The 10701-nt window shown below is 57.3% G+C and overlaps 1 protein-coding gene across 2 annotated transcripts; it reads left to right on the top strand.

Annotated features, from left to right (window-relative positions):
• The first annotated feature begins 235 nt into the window (after nt 1-235).
• CPLANE2 (ciliogenesis and planar polarity effector complex subunit 2) lies at nt 236-5194 on the top strand. 2 transcript variants are annotated; one of them, XM_061147997.1, is made up of 6 exons: nt 236-363; nt 640-762; nt 2144-2296; nt 3675-3799; nt 4070-4206; nt 4429-5194. In XM_061147997.1, exons 2-6 carry the CDS (start codon nt 651-653, stop codon nt 4691-4693), a joined length of 792 nt encoding a protein of 263 aa, XP_061003980.1. In that variant the 5' UTR covers nt 236-363; nt 640-650; the 3' UTR covers nt 4694-5194. The 2 variants fall into 2 exon arrangements, with proteins under 2 accessions (XP_061003980.1, XP_061003979.1); XM_061147996.1 differs by having other exon boundaries at nt 237-498.
• Nucleotides 5195-10701: the final 5507 nt, after the last annotated feature.

Here is a 10701-nt window from a genome sequence, read left to right as displayed (position 1 = left end):
GCATTTTACCTCCACTTTATAGAAGAGGAAACTGGGGAGCAAAGAGGCAGAAGGGAGATTTGTTCAAATTTCGGAAGGAAGACTGGGGCTGGAACAGAGCAATGGAGAAGGCCAGGCCCGGCCCCGTAGCCCACGCGGCCGCACAGGCGGACAGACCTGCCCCACCCCGCGGTCCGCCCCGCCCCGCGTCTCCATGACGACAGCCTCCGCGCATGCGCCTTGAGCGCCGGCCCTGGGCGGCTGGGCGGGCCTTCAAAGCAGGGCTCCACAGAGTTCCCCTGTCCGCGTGGGCCGCCGATGTCAGCGCTGGGGCTTGAGATCGAGGAAGCGGAGGAGAAGCAAGGCCGTGTGACCTCCCCGGAGGTGACAAGCGGCTCGGGGGACCGTGCAAACACTTCCTGGAGCGGTGATGGGGTGACCGTCTAGCGCGATCTGCGCGATGAGAGGGAGCCGGGGTGTTGCAAGGGGGCTTGGAGGCCAGAAGCCTCAATCGGAACAGTAAGAAGCTGGGGCTCCACCATCGCCCCGTCCTCCGGGGGCGGGGGCCTCCAGAGAGGGGCCCGGGGGCAGGTGAAGGCCACTGACCCAGCTTCCCTCTCCATCTCCCGTGCCCTGCTTTCCGCCTTCCCTCCACGTCAGGGCGCCCAGCCATGGCCAGGCCGGCCGCCCCGGGCTCGGTAATTGTCCCAGACTGGCACGAGAGCGCCCAGGGCAAGGAGTACCTGGCCTGTGTCCTGCGCAAGAGCCGTCGGCGGGTGTTTGGTGAGCGCCCCCTCTGCTGCCGGTCCCCTGCCTGTCCCTGGGGGTGGGGGGTCACCTGGGGGAGAGGGCGGGGGAGTGGAGGGGTCGAGGGGGACCCTCCCCTGCCTGTCCCTGGGAGGGGGGTTACCTGGGGGAGGGGCGGGGGGCAGAGACAGGGCACTGAGGCCTGGCTCCACCCTCTCCCCATCCTTGGGAACCTTAGAAGCCCCATCGTGGGACCCCCACCCCCAAATCTCCTTAGAGCTAATTCCATCATCAGAGCCAGGAACATGGAAACAGACAAAACACTGCCAGGAACCCCTGTCACCAGAGAGGCTGTTGACTGAGCCCTCAGCCGGCGCCAGGCCCTCTGCTGGGCACTTTGTACCCTGGACGCCAATTTAACCTTCTCAGTACCACGTTGCAGAATTGTCCCAGCTCCCCTAGTGAGAAGACACAAGCCTCTTCCATATCCTGCTGTCTCCAGGATAAGACACCCCTGTCCCCCAGGAGGAAGCTAATTCATCCAGCTGACAGGCCCGCAGAGGGGCCTGGCATGGACTGCACTAACCCTAACCCTGAGTCCAGCTTTGGCCAGGAGACACAAAGCGCCAGAATGCTTGAGACCGGAGAGTGAGAGGGCAGCCCACGCTTTAAGACTTCCAGGTCCTACGCTATGATGGATCATAGTTTATACTTCTTTTTGTTGCAAGTTTTAAATTAAAAGCACTCAGGGCGGTCCAGTGGTTAGACCTCAGTGCTTTCACTGCTGCTGCTGTGGGCCCAGGTTCAATCCCTGGCGAGGGAACTAAGGTCCTGCAAATTACATGGCTTGGCAAAAAGAAAGAAACACTGAATTCATTAAATTAACTAATTTAAAACATTCATAAAGATCTGACAGTATTGATTCTAAGGAGCTTATTTATAATACTTAAGAATACTTTTGCTGCTGTTTCTCCATTGAGGAAAGAATTAGAAAAAACCTTGCATTCACCTGTGAAAAACCTGGGATATGTGATAATAGTATTAATAAAAACCATCTCAGGTAATTCCCTGATGGTCCAGTGGTTAGGACTCAGTTCTTTCACTGTGGGGACCCGGCTTTAACCCCTGGTAGGAAATTAGCAGCAGCAGGGGAATTAAGATCCCACAAGTCTTGTGGTGCAGCAAAAAATAACAAAAAGCACCTCATGCATGGAACTTTTTTTTTTTAAAAGAAAAAGGTGTTATTTGGCGTAGGCACTGGCCTGGTTCCGGGAGCACTGGGGTTCCAGGAGAGCTTCTCCTCCGAGGATGCTGCTTGTATGGCAAGCCTCTGTCATGGGTACTGTATAGAGAAGGGCTGGCACCAAAAAAGCCCCACGTTGGCCCCCGACCCCACCTGGCTCCCACTTTCCCTCAGGGCTGCTTGAGCGACCAGTGCTTCCCCCTCCTGTGGCCATCGACACTGCCAGCTACAAGATCTTCGTGTCTGGGAAGAGTGGCGTGGGCAAGACAGCGCTGGTGGCCAAGCTGGCTGGCCTGGAGGTGCCCGTGGTGCACCACGAGACCACTGGTGAGTCCCTCCGAGGAGGCCTTCCCTGGGGTGGAGAAAAGACTCGCCCTGGACCACATGAGCTGTAATCTGTAACCAGCCCCACCTGTTACTCTGAAACCCCGGAAAGTCACTGCACCTCTCTGAGCCTACAAGAGTGCCTCTGTCCAACAGGGATAATAGTACCAACCCCTTGGGACTATAGTGGGGTCAGTAGTAGAGTGGGCTTCCCCCGTGGCTCAGATGGTAAAGAATCTGCCTGCAATGCTGGAGACTGGGTTTGATCCCAGGGGTGGGAAGATACCCTGGAGGAGGGCATGGCAACCCACTCCAGTATTCCTTTTTTTTAAGTTTAAATATTTGCTTGCAGTTTATTTTGGTTTTTCTAAATAGACATTCACATCTGTAAACAATAGGATTTTGGTTTCAGCCCCAACCCCCAATTTCTTACAAGTTTTTGTTCTCATACGTTGCCTAGAACTGCCATTTGTTACTGTTGAGTCGCTAAGCTGTGTCCAACCCTTCTGTGACTCCATGGACCATAGCACACCAAACTCCTCACGGGATTTCCCAAGCGAGGATACTGGAGTGGGTTGCCATTTCCTTCTCCACACTCCAGTATTCTTGCCTGGAGGGATTCTCCAGGGCTACAGTCCGTGGGTCACAAAGAGTCGGATATGACAGCGACTAAGCACAGCACAGGACAGTACTAGAGGCAGCGGTGGTAACCTAACCTTGAGCTGGCACAAGGCAGGTGCTTAGAAAACACTTCTCTTCCTTTCTCATTTCCTTCCACCGGAAGCTGATTTACCATCATGTTGCAACATGTGACAGTATTCCGGGACCTCTAACTCTCCCTGTACATAAGAGGGAGGGCTTCTCAGCTGGTGCTAGTGGTAAGGAACCCATCTTACCAACTGTTTGGGACCCCATGGACGATACAGGACTATACAGTCCATGGAATTCTCCAGGCCAGAATACTGGAGTGGGTAGCCGTTCCCTTCTTCAGGGGATCTTCCCAACCTAGGGATCGAACCCAGGTCTCCCGCATTACAGGCAGATTCTTTACCAGCTGAGCCAGCAGGGAAGCCCAAGAATACAGGAGTGGGTAGCCTATCCCTTCTCCAGGGGATCTTCCCAACCCAGGAATCGAACCAGGGTCTCCTGCATAGCAGGCGGATTTTTTTTACCAGCTGAGCTACCTGGGAAGCCCCCAAATGAACTTTTTGGCCCATGCGGTGCTTTGTCCCGGTTATAGCTAGGGCTGCATCTCCCTGGTAGGCTGGAGGCTCCTGGGGCAGGAATTCTCCCATCGGGGACTGTGCCTTCCCCATCAAACTGAGGATTTCCTTCCTGGCCCTCTCCTCCCCTCCACCGCGTGACTGACCCGGCCCCCCAGGCATCCAGACTACCGTGGTGTTTTGGCCGGCCAAGCTGCAGGCCAGCAACCGCGTCGTCATGTTCCGCTTCGAGTTCTGGGACTGCGGGGAGTCTGCACTCAAAAAGTTTGAACACATGCTGCCGGTGAGCAGGCTGGTGGGCCTGGGGGTCTGGGGGGCGGGTTGTCTGAGCCGGGCCTGCGCGGTCTGCAGGCGCCAGGGGCCGGCGGGAGGGCCCGAGGACGCTGGCCCAGGCAGGAGGGCTCTGAGCCGAGCCCCGGGACCAGCCACTGCCGCTCCGGGCCTGTCTCCCGGGCTGTGAACGGACGGGCGGTGGGAAGACTTCTCGGCCTACAGCTTCTGGTCCCAAGGTGACGAGCTCGCAGCAGACTCTTGTTGGCCTCCCCCTCCCCAGGCTTGCAAGGAGAACGCAGACGCGTTCCTCTTCCTCTTCTCCTTCACTGACCGGGCCTCCTTTGAAGACCTCCCTGGACAGCTGGCCCAAGTAGCCGGCGAGGCCCCTGGCGTGGTCAGGATGGTCATCGGCTCCAAGTATCCTCCGGGGGCCCGGGACTGTTAAGAGGCCACGTTTGGCGAGGCGCGGAGCGGGGGTCCGGCAGCCTGCCTGTGCTGCGCAGTGGGGTCTGGCCCCACGGGCTCCCTGGAGGCTGCAGCAGGGCCTCCCGCAGACCGGGGTGCGGGGGACTAGGGACGGGGAGGAGGCTGGCTTTGACTGGGAGGCAGAGGCACGCAGGCTCCTTGACCCGCCTCCAGATTCGACCAGTACATGCACACTGACGTGCCCGAACGGGACCTCGCGGCCTTCCGGCAGGCCTGGCCGCTGCCCCTGCTGCGGGTGAAGAGCGTGCCGGGGCGGCGGCTGGCGGACGGACGCACGCTAGACGGCCGGGCCGGGCTGGCCGACGTTGCCTATGTGCTCAACAGCCTGGCAGACCAGCTGTGGCAGCAGGACCAGGCGGCGGCTGGCCTGCTCCCTGCCCCAGGGGGGCGCCCCGCCCCAGAGGCGGCTGGCTCCTGAGCGGGCACCCCGACCGCGGGCGACCCGGAGCAGGACCCAGGCCCTGGGCTGGGGCAGAAATGCGGATCTACCCCCCGGACGGGCCTGGGGCCTGTCAGGGAGGGTGGAGGCCTGGGAAGGCCCTTTCCTCAGGAGCTCGGGGCAGGGAGCTCAGCGCAGGGAGGCGGGCACACAGCCCTTCAGGGCAGCTGTCTGAGGGCCTGCCGGGGTCCAGCCTCGGCAGGATCCAGGGGATACCCTCAGGATGAACGGCGTCTGTGCGCGCGAGAGAGAAGACACGTGAGACCAGCCTTGATAGGGCCAAGTCTGTGGGGGGCGGGGGGGGGGAGGCGCGGGCTGAGAGAGAGAGAGAGAGAGAGAGAGAATGACCAGTCGGGGGTGTTTGCAGGGTCTGGCAGAGTCTGGCAATGCTTTATTTTTTACTGTAGCTTTTATACCCTAAATAAGTACATTTCTAAGGGGAAGATAGTTTAACATTACATCAGCTTGTTCTTCACGAAACCAGGGTGTTTTCTGCATACTTGTTTATGAGGGTCTTGTACATTATCTTCTGGCCTTGGGGCCTATTAACATTTTATGCAAGTCAGGTGAATATAAACCTATTTTCTGTTTCTATGGTGACCTTAACTGAAAGGTAGCAGTCTCATAGGGCAACAGTACAGAGTAGAAGTATATTCTTGTTAATACAAAAATTAATCCTTCTGCAGAAGTTGTCAGTTGCATTTATCTAAGAAGTTGACCCCAGACTGACTCTGCTACTTTGGTGAGGCAGCCTCTGCCTAGCACTCCTAGCTGACAAGTAACAACCATCTCATTGTTACCACACTAGGGCTAAGCTCTTATTTCTCTAGATCTTTAATTATATTAACAATGGTTTCTATAACACAACCTTAGCACATTAAAAGCAAAAACACAGCAAGCAAATGTCAACCCAATAACCACCTTTAGAATAATTTTTCTTATGTTTTCTAATAGGACTCCTTTACCCCTCAAAAATGCTCTATGTCTATTAGGGCTTTTATATAATCAGGTTCTTTATGCTATTTTATGATTAGGATATTATAAGCAATCATGCATATTAGTACCAAGGGCATAAATGCATTTGGCTAACAAACTACCAGCAAAGGAGTTTAAATTAAAACACTCCTTTCACCCTGGATAATCTCATAAAATACCACCACCTGGGAAACTTATTGATTAAAGTTCTAAATTGATTCTTATTTGGGAAGAGATCGGGGAAGGCCTTCTGCCTGTGTCACAGAAATTAGGGAGTAGTCTATTGAGGCAGGCATCAGAAAGACAGATATCATCTTTAAGGTGAGCGCTGGCGGCAGCTTTTCGAAATCCCTGAAAACCTGATCTGCCTTGCCTGTCAGGCTTTCTCCTCGTGACCTTGTCATGGGTGGGATCTCGTGAGCTGGCCTTTTCGAAACCCCTGAAAACCTGATCTGCCTTGCCTGTCAGGTTTTCTCCCTCATGACCTTGTCATGGGTGGGATCTCGTGTGCCGGCTCCCGGCAACGGTCTCTGGGGGTCCCCGACCTCCTCGCTCACCCCGGGCACCCGGACTTCTGGAAACTGAGGCCCTGTACGTGCAGGGCCCGAGGGCATGAGTGTCTCCTCAGCGCCGCCTGCAGCGTCTCAGAGGGTGACGGGGAGCGGGTGCCTCATCTGGGCCCCAGATCTCAAGCATCTTCGGTCAGGAGCCCGTGTTAGCTGAGGTGACACCGTCTGCTGTCCCCGATAAACCCTGCGCTCGCGGTGGCTTTACTTCACAGATGTTTCTTCCTGTGTCCCACCTCTGGTGGAGGTGAAGGCGGGTGTGGGGCCCGCTCCGAACATGCATTCAAAGACCCAGGCCTGAGATCCTCGCTGAGCTTCCTCCCAGTTTGTCCTGGGCCATCAACACCCGGTCAGCAGAAGGGGAGCAGGCAGGTGGGTGGTCGCCCAGCAGGTCTCTGTGACCTGGCCTAAGGCTGGCGCAGCCCATGCCTCATTCCTGCCCGCCGTTCATTGGCTGAAACCTAGTCATATGGCCTCGGAGAGCCACGGGGAGGCTGGGAAATGGAGTCCACCTGTGTCTCCACAAGGCTCGCAGCACTCTGGTGCCTTTTTGTTCTGGCTGCACTGGGTCTTTGCTGTGGCCTGCGGACTTCTCTGGTTGCGGTGTACGGGTTGGCTGCCCTGCGGCACGTGGGGTCTCAGTTCCCTGACCCGAGATCAAACCTGCGCCCCCTGTATTAGCCAGACGCTAGAGAATGCAGGCTCAAGTACGGGGTAGGGTGTGGGGGGCAAGTGCCTACAAGCCGGCATTTAGAATTTCTCTCCCTGATGACACTGTCTTTGGTCCATAGATGGGCCCTGGGCAGAGGGCTGGCCTGAGTTTGACCCAGCTGGAAGGGCCCTGGATGGCCAGGCAGCCCGCAGACCCTCAGAGGCCCCTCTCCAGAGGGCCACTCTGCACACCGCACACTCACAGGCGTGGCCACCTGGACCTCGTGGACTCAGGCCCACACACACCTCACTAGATGCTGCCCCTCTCCCCCTGGCGCACAGCAGGCTCCTAAGCACCCTGGTGGCCTGCCCACAACTGCTTGCCGGTCTGTCCACCCTGGGCACTGCCTGCAGGCTTCTCAACACTTCCCAGGCCCTAAAGCGTTGATTTTAGCAACTTCTTACCCCTGACTCAGATTCAGAGCTGAGACTGGAGCTTATCCCACGCCCCAGGGACGGAATGTCCCCGGGCAGGACCCAAGCCTCACAGCCTGCACCGCCCATAGGCCGACGCCCGCTCTTGGGTCACCGCGTGTCCCACTGCAGCCTGCAGCCCTGCTGTGGCCCCTTCCTCTGTGCTCTTGGCTCCAGTAGACTTTACCCACCAGCTAGTGCAAGGTAGGACCCCGCAAAGGCGGCCTTTTGACCTGAATGTGACCTTGCAGCCATGGATACCCTTGGTGGGGGCCCCGCATCCCAGCTGGTTATCTCTTCAGCATCCTTCTTGGGCACCAGCTCCGCCAAGAGCAGAGGCTGCTCTGGAGAAGTAGCCCTGATCCTCCCCACAGTGGGGCAGGGCGCTGGCAAGCACTGGTCCATTCAGAGAGTTGACAATTCCCATCTCTCTGGGTAAGAACAAAGTGGGGACCACACCAGGGCTGGGACTTGAACAGGCCATCTGCCGTCCCAGCTGCTCTCTCAGCCCCTCTAAGCCCAGGCCCCATGCTGCTGTAGTGTTTGTGAATCCGCCTGCCAGTGCAGGAGATGCAAGAGACGCGGGTTTGATCGCTGGGTCAGGAAGATCCTCTGAAGAAGGAAATGGCAACCCACCCCAGCATTCTTGCCTGGAAAATCCATAGATAGAGGAGCCTTTGCGTCCATAGTGTCTCGAAGAATCAGACACGACTGAGCATGCCCTCAGCAGACTGAGCCCGGGGGCCTCCCAAGTGCGGAGACCGAGGAGCTGAAGGCAGGAGAGCGCTCAGAGCCGAGATTCTCCTCGAAGCTGGAGGCTGGCCCTGCAGGTGGGCTGTGGGCAGAGTCAGGGCGCAAACGCGCAGAGAATGTGTGTGCAAGCCACACACACACATACATGAACACTGACCGGCTTCATGGGCATGGCCCTGAGCCGTCTGCACTTGGGGGCCCTGCACGTGGCGGCCCCATGCCTGCCTGCTGTGGTTTAACGCTCTGCTGTTGCCATCTTGACTTTCTTAATAATTTTTCCACAGTTTTGCACTGGACGCCACAAGTTGTGTGGTAGGTTCACACAGGAGGAAGAGGGGTGAACAAACGTACAGGCAGTGCCCAAGGTGGACAGACCGTCGAGCAGAGCCAGTCTCTAGATAAAGCACCTTGGAGACAGGCCATTCTGCGGAGTGTCAGAAGGCCACCGGAGGTCAGGAAGGTGATGTCCCCATTTTGGTGCCAGAAATTCCAACATTAGGTTAAACCTCACAGTAGCTCAAAAACGGATATCCTGTTGCTCCTTCTGTGGGCCCTGCGGCAGCCTGAGGAAAGGGTGGTGCCCCAGGCTAGCTCAGCTGAGCCCTGACTACAGGGACCCTTGGGAAGAGAGTGGCCGTGTCTGCCCCTCGGGGCCCTGAGCCCACAGACACGAGGGCTCTGGCGGGCAGCTGGTGGGAGGAGGCACTGTCCTCTCCAGGGCTGGGCTGGGGGTATATGTGCTGCAGCCCACCCTGGTGCTGTTTGTCAAGACCCCCAGACCTCTTCCCTTCCCAGCCCCCTTCCCTGGAGATGGGGAGTGCTCTGAACTGAATGGTTTGTTGTTGTTCATTTGCTCAGTTATGTCCAACTCTTTGCGACCTCAAAGAGTCTCCAGGCTTCCCTGTCCTTCACCATCTCCCGGAGTTGCTCAAGCTCATGCCCACTGAGTCAGTGATGCCATCATGAATGGTTATGTCACCCCGAATTTATAGATTGAAGTCCTAATCCCCAGTGTGATGGTGTTAGGGGCTTTTGGGAGGGCATTTGGTCATAAGGGGGCTTCCCTGGTGGCCCGGGCAGTAAAGAATCTGTCTGCAATGCAGGAGACCTAGGTTCGATCCCCAGATTGGGAAGATCCCCTGGAGAAGGGACTGGCAACCCACTCCAGTATTCTTACCTGGAGAATCCCATGGACAGAGGACAGGTGTGTCCATGGGGTCACAAAGAGTCAGACACAACTGAGCGACTTTAACTTTCACTTTTCGGTCATAAGGACAAAGCCCTCATGATTGGGATTAGTGCGCTTATAAAAGAGATCACAGAGCGCCCCCTAGACTCTTCCACCATCTAAGGACACAGAAAAAGTGCTGGCTGGACAAGGAAGAGGGCCCTCTTCAGAACTGGATGGTGGTGATGCCTTGCTCTTGGACTCCCAGCCTCCAGTGTGAAACATATTTCTATTGTTTATAAGCCACCTAGTTTGTGGGTTGTTACAGAAGTCCAGTGGTCTAAGGGTGGGATGCTGAGTCAGGCGTTCCTCTGGGACTGCGGAGCCGCAGAGCCTCCGTGATGCTCCTAGCTGTGCCCCGTTCCCCCGGACTGTCCCCCCACCCTCCAGTGGCATCTTCTGGGTCCTGCTCCTCAGGATCCCACCTGGTCCTGCTCTTCCAGTGAGAAGCCTGGGGCTGCCTGCAGGAGGGAGAATACAGCACTGTGCCTCCCCCGCCCTTCCCAGGCTGCAGAGCGCCAGTAGGTGAGGCTCCCGCTGGCCGCGAGCCAAGCCTGGCCTTGTAGACAACGCGGAACTCCAGCGAGGTGCCTGGTCCCAGGATGAGGAAGGGGAGGAGGGGGCCAGACCCGCAGAGTCTGCCGGGCAGGGCCTCCAGAGTCACGCATGAGTCCAGACGGGTGGCGTTTCCGGGTCCTGCCCTGGGTCTCCTTGCCCCCCGGGTACCCTGGTGGCAGCTGTGACCCCACCCCACCCCCATCCTCCTCCCCTTGCCATGGAACAGACGGGGGAAGGGGTGGGGAGCAGTGCCCAAAGGGAGGCCTGGGGTTCAAGGCCCAGGACAAGTTAGAGTTGTACGTGGAGGCAAATCGCCAGAGTCCAAACTGGGGGTAAGGTGGTGCTAGTGGTATCTGCCTGCCAATACAGGAGATATAAGAGATGCGGGTTCAATCCCTGGGTCGGAAAGACCCCCTGGAGGTGGGCATGGCAACCTCCTCCAGTACTGTTGCCTGGAGAATCCCATGGACAGAGGAGCCTAGCGGGCTGTAGTCCATGGGGCCGCAAAGAATCAGATACGGCTGAGAGGACTTGGCAGGCGTGCATGCAAGGGGGTGTTGGGGGGCCCCTCCCTCCGGGGACCCCTCCCTCCCTGTGACCTCAGATCCAGAGGCTGGGACGGTGCGGGCAAGGTGAAGGGGAGAATTGGTGTTCAATTCTATTCTGGAAAGTGTGGTTCCTAGGAGCAAAGGAGGCTGACAGAGGCTTGCGATGATGACCCAGAAGGAAGGTGAAAACTGTGACTTTGAAGTGTTCACTTTACTTCTGTGTTCATCTGTAAA

Source organism: Dama dama, chromosome 8, assembly GCF_033118175.1.
Source record: "Dama dama isolate Ldn47 chromosome 8, ASM3311817v1, whole genome shotgun sequence".
NCBI lineage: Eukaryota > Metazoa > Chordata > Mammalia > Artiodactyla > Cervidae > Dama > Dama dama.
The sequence above is the reverse complement of the archived record's forward strand: the minus strand, read 5'-3'. Positions and strand labels throughout refer to the sequence as shown.

Excerpts from the sequence above, each read along its gene's own strand:
- CPLANE2 (XM_061147997.1), top strand. The coding sequence starts at position 651 with ATGGCCAGGCCGGCCGCCCCGGGCTCGGTAATTGTCCCAGACTGGCAC. Across the intron at positions 763-2,143 it reads GAGCCGTCGGCGGGTGTTTG|GGCTGCTTGAGCGACCAGTG; the intron begins GTGAGCGCCCCC and ends ACTTTCCCTCAG. Across the intron at positions 4,207-4,428 it reads AGGATGGTCATCGGCTCCAA|ATTCGACCAGTACATGCACA; the intron begins GTATCCTCCGGG and ends ACCCGCCTCCAG.